Source organism: Phascolarctos cinereus, unplaced genomic scaffold, assembly GCF_003287225.1.
Source record: "Phascolarctos cinereus isolate Bilbo 61053 unplaced genomic scaffold, phaCin_HiC Scaffold_8;HRSCAF=390, whole genome shotgun sequence".
NCBI lineage: Eukaryota > Metazoa > Chordata > Mammalia > Diprotodontia > Phascolarctidae > Phascolarctos > Phascolarctos cinereus.
In genome coordinates, this window is record NW_027556291.1 from 10,014,588 (window position 1) to 10,027,267 (window position 12,680).

Genomic DNA, 12,680 nt, shown 5'->3' on the forward strand with positions numbered 1-12,680 from the left:
TGCCCTCTGTGCCCAATCCCCTCTCACAGCTTGTGTGACCTTGGTTAGGTCACTCAAATCTCTGAGCCTTAATTTCTTCACCTGTAAAATGAGGGGGAAATTGGACTAGATGGTCTCTAAGGACCCTTCTGGCTGTAAATGTTAAGTCCTGTGATCTCAGAGCTTTCCTGATCCACGAATCAAAACTTACCTTTCTTGTGTTTCATTCTTTGGCGTTTTACTAGATGACTGAAGTAAATTCAATGAGCTAATTTGGATTTCCTTTGATAATAGCTCCCCGAGCTCTTTCCTGTAGGTAAGATTTTTATTGAACACGGGCCTTCATTGTGTTAACCCAAATTAGTGAGTGTCTGGTTGTGTTTCTTGTTTGTGTTTCTTGACAAGAAGCTTTCGGCTCTCCCCAAATTCAACCATGTGGATGGTTGCCGACTAACCCTCTGCATGTAGCCAGCCCAGGCCCCTGTCTGAATTGTGGCAATGGTATGCACGTGGTAGTGGAGGGGCCAGGTGTCATGAAGGGCCGCTAATAGATAGCAGGGCAGAGAAGGGGAGAAGAAAGAAGGGGGGAAAACTGAGGGAGATAGGGAAAGGAGAAGGGAGATGGGAGGGAAGGATGCATGAGTGTTGCAAATAGGAGACTTCTTCCTATGTGTATGTTCATGCACATTCCAGATGCTACTTCCCATGATGCACTACAAATGCTTGCATTGGTACCACCAAGTTCATAAGTCTCACAAAGCACCCAGGCAAGAGGATTTTGCTGGTGTCCCCTCCAGTGCTGGACAGATGGACTGGGCCTTTTCTTGGCAAAAATTCTTGGCCTTTCCAAAGGAAGTAAGACCCTCTTCCAACTTTAGAGCTATGGAGGGCTATCTTTTCAGGGGTCAAAGGTGTTGCTGAGTCCTTCTCATGACTCCACACTGCATGCTTTCCAAATGGCATTGGAGTGCTCAGGGGAGGGCAGTCACGAGATCGTGGACTCTCAGATTTGGAAAGGACTTCAGAAAGGATTTCAATGGCCATTGAATCCAATCCATCCTTCCCTCCTTCCCCTCCAAAATTCCCTCTACAAGCCCATAGGAGGCGGCTCAGCCTCTCTCTGCCTAAAGACCTCCAGTTAGGAGAAGCCCCTTACCTCCATTTGAGGATGCCTCTCATGGCTAGGAAGTTTTCCCTGACTTCAAGCCTCTATTTGTGTCTTTGGGGCTCCCTACCTCCGCCCCCACCCCCAGGCTTCCTACTTCTGTCGTTGGGGGCCAATCGGAACCAGGTGAATCCCCCTTGAAGGGGACATTCTGGCAAAAGACAAAACATGAAGGAGGTTGAATCCCATCAGTGCAGCAGGCTGCTTGCCGTTCTGTGCCCTCTCTTTATGCCTTTGCCAACAAGTCTGCTGCTGCATGGCTTGGTTGCCTGTGCTCCTTTCCTTATCATGAGCTATTTTCAGACCTTAAAAATGCTTACTGGTTAATTGTAGAGTTTCTCATTTTCTTTGCATTCCACACTTGAGTGGGAAAAGAGTTCCATTATGTATACCTGTAGGCCCTCAGACTAGGGCTAGGCATACCAGCTTGGCACTAATGGGACCCCACTGATTCAAAGTACCTGGAAGAGTTAGCATTTGAATTAATTATTATTGCTAACTTGGTGCTAAGAAGCCCAATAGTTTCTATGCTGTTGCAGGGCTATGAGCTTTGTCAGGGCCCGCTAAGGTTCATCACTCTGGGATGAAGCCCTGATTGACCTACTCTAGTTACATCCCTGTGCAAGATCACATAATGAATGAGCAGTAGAACCTGAACCTAAAATTCAGAACTCTTAACCTCCCAAAGAGAGCAGTGCCCTTTCCTTAACATTTACTCCCAAGAGACCGCTCCAGAACATGTGTGTGCACTTGGAAACATGTTCTTAAAAAATCATCAAAATCCATAGCATCTGGACTTGGCATGTTTTGCCATAAATCCCCTTCCTGATGGTGAGGCAGCATGGTTTAGGGGAGAGAGGGATGGCTATGAGGTCCAGAAGACCCAAGTTCAAGCCCAGCCTTTGACACAAACTGGTTGTATGACCTTGGACAAGTCTCTTAACCTCTTAGTGCCCCAGGCAGCTTCCTGAGACTCTAGGTTACAGATGACTTGTCAGTGGAGAGTGGTAGAAAGTGTTTACACACTGGGAGTTGCCTACATAATGAAATCACAGATACAGCAGAACAACAGCCCTTCCTGATGGTCCGCTGGGGTTACCAACATTTATTCACAGTCTCTGGACTGTTGGCCAAGGTTTGCCCTGTCCAGCCCGTCTTTTGTGTTTTTTTTTTTTTTTGCAGTAGTCCTAGGGACATTGTTAATACTGGGTTAGTCGATTTAGTAACGTACTTCAGCAGTGAGCCTTTGAAGGCATCACTGGAGACAGCATGGTCCAGTAGAAGGAAGTCCTGGAGGAGAAATCAGAATACCACCCAGCTTACCTTGCTTCCATTTTGGCCATGGCCTAGCTAGTGAGGATTAAGCTGAGTCTGGGGGATGTGTGTGGGTGTGGACAAGGATGCTCTTTTGATACATGTGTTCACCTTTTTTTTTTTTTTGTCAGGGACTATGCCCTCAATTGGATGTGTGTTGGAGTGGATTGGTTTGGGCTGATTTGGAGTGGGCCAAGCATTAACCATTCCTTTCTGGGATTAGCTGATTTCTGTTGAAGTGATGACTATTATTTTAACCATTCTAGCAGGGAGGAGTGTCTCCAAAGCCCTGTGATCTTAATAGGTCAAGACTTTGTTTTAAGGTAAAGGACCCCTAGATTATTGAACATATCCATTGTGGCTGGACATCGATATGTACCTGGCACACTGGCTCTGCTTTCCAAAGCTTTGGTAAAGCCTGGGGTGGACTTCTCAGCGTTGCTTTCTGCCTGGTTTGGCTGTTGGTAGTATGCTGTACGTGAGCTTGTTCATCTTTCTAAGAGACAGGCAGCTTCAGGCCCTAAGGAGGGAAGGAATTACTGTACGAAGGTTGGCTATTGTCAGCATGAAACAACACTCCCGGTGCCTTTCTGTTTGAATTGCTTCCTGATCTATTAGGTCTTAGCCACTACTGATTCTTTTGCCTTCTCAAACCCTCTGAAGACTGATAACTTTATTTAAGTCTTCTAAGTGTTTTGCCTAAAGGTTCATGCAATCTTCTCACCCAACTTTAAAGACAAGTTGCCACTGACCATTTTCTTTTTAGTGGCTGGATGGTGCATGTAGCAACTTTTCATAAAAACATTCAGATCCACTCAGAATTGAAACGTTCTTTGGCCTCAAGGTTTGGGTTCTATTTCCACCCCCGCCCCAGCCCTGCATTCATATATGTGCCATGTTCAATGACAGAATCTCCCGAATTCCAGCAACAGCAATGCTCCCCCTTGCCCCAAGATCAAATACCCATTCTCCAAGCTTGGCATTGGATGGTGTCCATAATCTGGCCCCAACCCCCCCTTTCTAGCCTTAGTTTCCATTAGTTTCTCTACCCTCCCCCACCTCACACATTCTGTGTTCTACTTGGTTCAACGACTTGGCAGGAGACCTGGTATCTTAAGTTTGGCTCTGCCACCAAACAGCCATGGCCTTGGGCTCTCTCTGGGTCTCATTTTTCTCTTCTGTTTAATGAGAGGGTTGGACTAGATGCCTTCCATGGCGGTCTCCATGTTTTTTTTTTTCCAGTGCTGCCATTGTATACATCCTCTAATTACCTGCTGCAGCTGGTCAGAAGCAAAGGGACAGCTGGGGGGGGGGGGGTGGATGAGTCTCTTCACCACCAAGCAATGGCTTTCTGAGGGTTTTTGTTCCACTGTCACTGGCTGGCACCCTATTCACACACCTTGCTAGCAGGTAAGCAACTCTCAGGGAGCCCAGGAAGCATTCTTTTCAGGGTGTGTGTGTGTGTGTGTGTGTGTGCGCGCGCGCTCACAAATTATCTCCGTCATACAGTTTGTAAGAAGAAGATGATGATTGATGAATTCTGGTCAGTTCAGCTGGCAAACAACTACCTATCTGTGTGTTTGGGCCACATTCCAAGTGCTCTAACCTTGTTGCCCTCATAAATGGGGGGAGTGAGGAAGAGGCTGTGAATGACACAGGCTAAGGTCCTGAGGCCTTCCCTTGAAGAAGTGTCTCTCAATGTGAGTAGCAAGTACTTCCTACCAAGACAAGTGAGGTAAAAAAAAATCCTTAAGGCTAGGCTCCCAGGACCTGTTCAGAAACAGCTAGCAAAGGGACTGGATTCTGACCTTGGAATGAGGAAGACCTGGAGTCAGATACCATCTCTGACACTAGCTGGAGAGCTGTTGGCTAGTCACTCTCCTTTACTGGCCTCTGTTTCCTCATCTGTAAAATAAGGGTGCTCGTAATAGCCTTGTCTCACAGAGTCATTTTGAGGCTCCTAGGACTTACTATCTAGAAGGCACTTTGCAAACTTGAAAGCATCATAGAAATGTTTGTTATCTTTTCTTCATTGTCCTTTGGGTTGGAACCCCCAAATGCCCTTAGTAGGTCTGAATCAAGTGAAGTTGACATGGCACATAGACAGGGTGGGAGGTTCTCCCCCAAACCCACTGGGCATTTGCTTCCTCCCATCCCTGGTGTCTAAGCCAGGCCAGGCCACTGTCACTCTCTATACTCTCAATACCTGCCTTGTTGCTCAAAAGAGAGTTTCTTCTCATCCTCCAAACATCAGGCTGACCTCCCCTCCTCTTCCCTCCCCCAAACATCAGGCTAACCTCCCTTCCTCCTTCCTGCCCCCAAACAGCAAACTAACCTTCCCTCCTCCTCCCTCCCTCCCAAACAGCAGGCTGACCTCCCCTCCTTCCTCCCTTCTGCCCCCATTACCAACCCTCCTCTAGCATTACATGAGCAGGAGCTGCTGGGGTCTTAGCAGTCACCCAGCAGAACCCTTTCATTTTCCAGATGAGGCCACACAGGTAACAAGAAGAGTGCACATTTCTAGAAGTCTTTCAAGTGGACTGAACAGTCGCCGACCATTAGCTCCTTTGATCCTTGCCACAAGCCTGGGGGCCAGCTGCCACTCCCTGCATTTCACAGACAGGAGGTTGAGGCTCAGACCAATGAAGGGATATGCTCAAGGCTGCACAGGGTCACAGATGGATGCTTGCAAGGGACCTTTGAGGTAGTTCCATTCAGTTCGAAAACCATTTCTTTAGCACCTGCTGCAGGTAATTTATATCTAGTAGAGGATGCAAAGACAAAAAAAAAAGCCAACCAAGTCCTGCCCTCAAGAAGCTTACATTTTGTTGGGATCATCTAGTGCAGCCCCCTTATTCCACAGATGAGAAAACTGAGGTTCAGAAAAGTCATGCTGCCTGCAGAGTGTCAGGGCTGGTATTTGAAGCTGAATCACAGGATCATAGATTTTGAGCTTGAAGGGACCTTCTTGATTTATTGAGTACCTACGATGTAGCGTACAGCACCATGCCCAAGCTTTGGGAGCTCACACTCTCCTGGGATCTATGGTCCTGGCGTATGTGCTGTGTGGGGGGAGGAGCAGATGTCAATTTCCCACTTGCCAGTTTCAGGCAGCGAGAGGGCCCTGGCCCTGGAAGTGGGATGGCGCTTTTCCACCCAGGTGCATCCTCAGCGGTAATTTTGCTGTCACTGTTGTATCCATCCTCTTGATCCCACAGGGATGTTTCACAGCTGGCTGGGGTTTAGGAGGCACTCGGTTGGGAGGTGTCATTGGCTTTTTCTCTCCATGCCTGTGATCGGGCTGCTAATAACTGTGATGAGGACAAATAGCCCCTGGGAGCTGACTTACCTGGCCCAGTTCAGCCTGGCTGCACTTACTTAGGTTTCAGCCAGGTCTTGCTCTCCGTCAGCTTTCAGCTGGCTTGAGGAGATCAGGCAACAGTCTCCAGGCTGTGCTGCAAATGGACATCTTCCTGGGACTAAGCTAGCCCTAAGGCCTTTTTCCTAGTGGCTGAACTATGTAAGGTCTCCTCAACCAAAGCTTCTGGAGGTGCCCCTCCCCCTGCACCTGGACCCACAGTTTTCTATCTCAAACTACAGATGAACAAGGCAGGGCAAAAATAATTTTCAGGGCAATTTCTTGCTTTGCTTATGCATTGAACTTCTTTAATAACAAAGCAAAACAAGGAAGATCACCACATAGAAGGCCTGACTTCTGGGTAAGCTCATTGGCAATGTTGGCTGCTGTGCATGGGAGGTTCCAGGCATTGTTAGCCAAGGCCCTGGAACCACCCATTGCCTCCACAGCTGCTTGCTTTTCCCAGAGAGTGCAGTAGGGCTAGGGACCCGGTGAACATTTGGGGCATAATTTTTAAATGATTTTGGTTCGAGGGAGTGTGTGTGTGTATGTGTGTGCATATGTATATGTGCATATATTTTACCTTTCGACCCCTGTTCCCCATCCAAGATTTTCTATAAATGTTAAGCTGCTTATATTTTTGGTGCATTGTATGATGTGATGAGAATTTTTATTAGCTGAGCCTCGTGCTAGAATGTGGTAGAAATACAAATGTAGCCGAAAGCTAAGGTGCTAAACACCCCATGGAAAATGAATGGGAGGGTGCAGGTGAGCAGAAGGAAGCCCTGAAACTGGACCCTGATGAGGCCCAGCCCTCCAAGGGCCCCAGAGCAGGCTTAGCCCTTGATGACCTTGGTCTAGAAAGGCCTTACTAGCTGACAGATGCTGAGTCCTAGCCACTGACCCCTTCTGCAGCAGATTCTAAATGCTCTCTATTCTGCTGCTGCTGCCTGTGAGAAACCCAGCTTGAGTCAAATAGCACTAAGGGATGGGGTGAAGGAGATGAAGTTCAAACAGTTGGGCATCAGTATTTAAACCTCAGCCCTGTTAAGTCTATACTGGGGAGGGGGAGAGTAGAGAGAGGAGCTGCTGGCACAGGCCTGCTCAGCGTGGGGGAAGCTAAGGTAGAGCTGAGCAGAAGGCCAAGATTGGTCCACCTGCCCCCAGCTCTGGGGGAATCAGCTCTGCAAATGGCTTGCTGCCACTGGGGACCCTCTACCCTGCCCTCTGATTGGGCTTTAGAAAGTAGGATGTCAATGGGGGGATCTCGCAGAGTGGGAAAAGAAGAGTGAAGAGGACTTAGAAAAACACTTGGTAAGGAAAGCCTGGCTGTATATGTCCTACCTAGAGTGTTGGGTGGCTTTCTTTCCTCTTCTCTTGGACAAAGTTTCCAATATTCTGCCTTTGAGCAGGCCACTTGATAAGAAAAATGCTGACTAGCAGCACTGCAACACTCTGGACAAACCTTTTTCAATATGTTTCTCATCCTAACTTGTTTCCCTTTCGGTTTTAGTTCTGGGAACAGCAACACAAATAAAAAGGCTGGGGAGCAAACGACTCACATGTGACCCGTTAGCAATCCCTTGCCTAACACTTGGTCCAAACACAATAGAAGCTTGACTCTTGGAAGGTGACAGATATTTCTGAGTTGGCCTTGAATGTGGGGCCTGAGAAACTAGACTGTGGGGTATTGCAATGGGTGCTAAGAAAGGCTGATGGAACTGATCTTTTCTTTTTTTTTTTTTTTTCAAACAGATCAAAATGAAGGCTTTCATTGCAGGGAAGAGTGCCGCATTCTTGGTCACTCTGATAGGTGCTGGATGCCCCGGAACCCTCTTCCTACTCGGGCCAAGTCCCCAGATCGTGGAAGAAACATCATCACCCTGTCTATTGAAGCGACAGCTGCCGACGTTGAGGTTTACGAAGACTGCACGACGAAGAGAACTTTTGCAACCTTTGGCAAGGATGGGGGTGACCATGCCGAGGATCGTTCCACCCAGAAAGGCAAGAGAGCGGCAGACCTGGCCATCTGCAGCCCCAAGGTCACCAGTGCCATTCGTGAGGCAGGCAACGGTTGTGAAGCCATCAGTCCAGTCACTTCGCCCCTCCATCTGAAGAGTTCTCTGCCCACCAAGCCAACGATGGTCACTTACAGTGCCATCATACACTGCCCTGCTACCCACACCGTGGAGCAGTTCCCCAACAATGGGCCTTCTCGTCCCACTGAAGCAGAGCCACGCGGAGCCGACAGTGAGAAAGTGGTGCGGGAAGTCAACCCTCTTCTGCCTGAAAGTCCCGAGAAAGAGTCCCCGGGAGTGAAGAGGCTGAAGGATATCGTGCTGTAGGCTGGACACATGCAGAGGAGGAGCAACCATGGTGACAACGGATACACAGAACAGCCATGGCGATGTATGTGACTCAACCAGCTCAAAAGCTTTTCTGTGGCTCACCAATGCCTGTATTTCAAAGGTTTCCCTAAGTGTATTGTTTGTTTGTGAATGATACTGTCATAATGTGACAATCCCTCTTGTTTCAAAGGAGACGAGGGTGTTCATTTGGAGAAAATTAGCTTTGGTTTCTGAGGGCCTTGGGGTGGGACAAATTGAGTTGTAAGAAGTATTATGTCTTAAGTATTTTGGATTTCTATATTTTTCTATAGTAAAATTATAATGTAAATGACTATTGTTTGTGGAGCCGAAACTAGCCCAGACTGGGCCTGGGGCAGATTTAGTTGGGGGAGGGAAAGGTGCAGAGCACAATCTAAAGGTGGTAGGAAGGCATCTCAGAAGAGGGATGCCATAGTGATGGATTAGGGGCAGCTACCATCCATGTCTCTTGAGGACCATGGCGGGGAAGAACCGGGGACAGCAGTCACCATGAGGAGGAAGCACACCCTCATGTGAGTACCCTGGACTGAAAGCTCATGCACCCTATTCTAGTTACGGCTCAGATTATTTGTAAAGGATTAAAAAACAAAAATAAAACAACAACAAAAAAAACAAAAAAGCAAAAAAACCCCAAAAAAACAAAAAACAAAAAACAATAACACTGCTATCTGGACATTTAATCAACACATCAATGTCTCTGTTTGGCAGACAGCGACTGGCTGTTTCCTAGACACTGTACTACCAGGAATTCAATGACTTCAAGTCGAATCCCTACAAAGGACTCTTGGAAAACTCACGCACCTGACAGATGTTGCTAGTTTCCCATGGACACCTGCCCACAAAGAAGACTCCGTTTGTTGTCACTTGATTCTGATTCAGTGTTTCTGATTATCACACTTGTGGTGATGGCAGCGGGCTTGAAAAGTTGTGTTTCCAAAACAAACCACAGCTCCCTGAACTGGCAGCCACACCACTAGGTACCGCCAGCAGAGATGGAAAACTTGGGGGAAACGGCACAATCCTGAGCCCATGTAATGAATGATGGCTCATCATTTGCAAAGTCTTTTTCACAGAGCAATGATAGCTCATTGGAGAGAGGAGTTTTCAGATAGTCGGCTGCCTAATTTGCGGGTGTCAGAAATACTCTGCTGAAAGTTTTATGAGATCCGTTTTTCTAATTTTCAGGCACTGAGCAGGAAAAGTTGTTCCCTGTACTCCTTGGTTCCCAAGTTTCACTATTCCCTGTCTCCAATCATCTAAAACTCAAAATGACTGAATCTATTTAGAGAGAGAAATTAGCATGTCTTCAGACCTACACTTCCTGATTCAGTGTTCACCAATCATGATTGGAATTAGTTAGCATAGCTCATCTCGGGCCTGAAATTTCAAATGTTCTTTCTCTGTACCCTAGGCTTCTAAATAGGGATAGAGTAAGTAATAGAAAGTATAACATTTAGGCCAACTAGGGGAAACATAGCAACGTTACTAATCAAATTTGTGTGCCTTCCATATAGAGAAAATTGAAAGTTAGTCTTTTTGGAATGAGCACATTTCGGGGTGATTAAAGATTTGAACACGAATGAAGACACTAAAATGAAAACCCATTAAATTGACTTAGCTTAACAAACAACCATAGGCTAGAGTTTATAACCTAAAGACTTGCTTTTCTTTCTTTTTTTTCTTTTAACCAAACTGACTATAATTTGCCATTTTCTAAAATTGCTCCCCCCCCATTTAAAAAATTCATTTGCTTAATTCTCAGCTCATTCATTGTGTTTCCTAGCCAAAGGAGCGTGTGTGTGTGTGTGTGTGTGTGTGTGTGTATGTGTTTAACCCAAGTGTTCATTATTTAAAACAAAGCGAAACAAACCAGGTCTGATCTTCTCTCTGCCTTGAACTTCTAAGGACAAGAGTTGTTTCTCCATGACCAAGTGTTTTGATTCTTGTTCTCATTAGTGTCAACGATTGAAATTCATAGGAGTGCCCAGTAAGAAAGCTTCCAAGGTCAGGGCACAAGCATTCAAATGAGATTGTTCTTTCTTCTTTTTGAGGTTGAGGTAGATTAGTCAACTCTATTCCACCATTTCTGTGGGGTTTTTTTTTGTCCGAGTTTCTGCCTTTGTTCATCACTAAGAATGTTTTATCTATGTGGTAGTGGTAGGGGGATAGGGGGGCAGGGGGGGGGATAAAGAGTTTCGGAAGGAATCTCTAGTGAAACTGCTGAATACTGCTACCTCATGCAAATTATTAGCACAGCCTCAAATTTTCCTCTGAGACTGACACAATTAGAGATCAATCACCATGCCATCTACATGTTTCTGTTCTCACTGGATTTCATTCTCTGCTGATCCCATGTTCTTTTCCTTTCCGTTTATTTCCTTCCGATGGCAGTGCACTGACATTGAAATCCTAGATAGTTTATTTTCTTTAGCAATTGACCATTCTGTTAGAGTAATAGAAGAAAGAAACCTTCCCCCCCCTTTTAATGGCTAGTGCTGCCTGTAAAATGTAGATTGTGTTCTAACATCTATTCTGATATTAGGTTGTTAGCTACCACCAGAGGGTCTCTTTGAAGTCAGATCTGACAGTCTTTACACAGCTGTAGCTCCCACTATGCTCAGTGGGCACCAGGGAGATGCAGAGGTTACAGAAAAAGAGAACGCTAAATGTTACTTTCTGTGGTTGCTGAGCCATAGAGACCACTGGCTGCCGTGTCTCTTACCGGCAGAGTTGAGAATGGTTGGATCAGGCCTGACAGGATTTTCCCCCCTTTTCTTCCCCCTTCTCCCTCCCCCACCCCTTTCTGTGTCTTAGAAATCCAGTTTCGCTTTGGAGGCCTGTCCTCTCTCCTTACCTAGATGCCTTTGTTTCTACTCAATTATATGGATCTCTCGGTGGACAATCAGAGAAGTTGTGGCTTCCAAGCCCTCAACTGAGCATATGCACGGCACAAAAATAGCCTTTTTTTCCAACTGCCCTACTTGACCCCTCCTAGGAAACCTCGAATAGATCTAGGAAGGCTTTGGGAACCAGGTAAAGCCAGGCTGTGATATCTAACCAGAACTGTGTGCAAGGAAACCTAAATTTCCCTGAGTGGGTGGGGTAATTGATGTTTTCTTCTTGCTTCTTCACAGGCCTGATGAGAGGCTACAAAGATCAGAGGGCCAAATATCCCCAATCCTCTCTCCCCTCTCCCCCCTTCACACCTCATCCCTAAACCATGCCACATACCTTAACTTGAGGGAAGGACTTTAGCTCCCAAACCATCAGGAGCCCCTGTTCCATTTAATCTGATGTCCCACAATGAGAGGCATGGGAGTTGAAGAGCAGTAACAGCTCTGTTACCAACAGCCTTGGGTATCTCCCGAGGCTGGAAGCGCCTCCGTACAAAATGGAGGTTTTAGTTTTAGTTTCATTGATTGATATTTTTTCCCAACTCTGGGAATATAATATATGGGGACTAAGGAGTAGAAAACCATGCAGTGTGGATTCTCCTATTTTCTTTCCCCTATAATAAGGTGTGAACCTGGTCAGATGAAGCCTCCCTCATCCCTGCCACCCTACCAAAAGACGATGGGTGACATTACCACCAACCTTCTTGCTGTATAGATGATGGGCACAAGGAGCCCACAGTTCATCTTGAAGGAACAAACCTACCGACTAGAACTGTCGACAAGAGATGTCGATTCATGAATTCCATAGGCGACAACACACTGGCTTCCAGTCAAAAATGCTTGAGGAAACATAGCGTGAGACGTAACCATGGGGCCACCCAGCAGTGTTTCCCCTTGAGACATCGCCAAGGGTATCTCTCAATACCCTTCTTTCAGAATGGGATCGCAAGGAATTCCATTTCTTTTTTCTCCCATTTAGCTCTATGATCATTCAGGAGCTAAATTGAGGTAGTCTTGAGCGGAAATCCGAAAAACAAAAGGCGATTTGGGGCAAGGCCTAGAGACATGGGAGATAGCTGGGCCTTTGGGGATCTTGAAAGATTTAATGTATATTATAGCTCTAATTGTAAGTGTAATTTCAATTTAGCTTTATGACATTCATTTTGGTGGTGACTTTTTTCCCAAAGCATTTCTTTCTGGCAAATCTGGTCCACTCCGCTATTTATCCAGGGCAGCAAGACCCTCACTCTGCATAGCTAGCTTTGAAAACTGGCAAAAACAAGCTTAAGAAGTCCATTGTATACAATCCTAGTGTTTGCCTACTTGGTGAAGTTCCATTTAGGAAGTCATTTCATGAGTCAAATCATATTCTTACACGGAAGTCTACTGCAACACTGTTTGGGGGTTTTTTCTTCTCAAGTATATACAAGGCGATATACAAAGGGGGGATGTGTGGGTGGGGCTGGGACTGGGGGGGCTTTATATTCGTTATTAAATCCATAATGCATTGTCCTAATGGAGTCGTTGCAGTGAATCCCTGTTTATTGTGAGACTGGAGCTGACCTGTGGGTCACTTGTTGTAC

The 12,680-nt window shown here is 46.3% G+C and overlaps 1 protein-coding gene across 5 annotated transcripts in view; it reads left to right on the forward strand.

The window, feature by feature from the left end:
• The window catches only part of PCDH19 (protocadherin 19), a 114,648-nt gene extending 102,695 nt beyond the window's left edge, over positions 1–11,953 (forward strand). For all 5 annotated transcript variants that reach the window (XM_020963456.2, XM_020963454.2, XM_020963455.2 and 2 more), the window contains one exon: positions 7,572–11,953. In XM_020963456.2, coding sequence (XP_020819115.1) covers positions 7,572–8,161 — 590 coding nt within the window. In that variant the 3' untranslated portion in view covers positions 8,162–11,953. The remainder of the gene's footprint in view (positions 1–7,571) is intronic.
• The last annotated feature ends 727 nt before the right edge of the window (positions 11,954–12,680 follow it).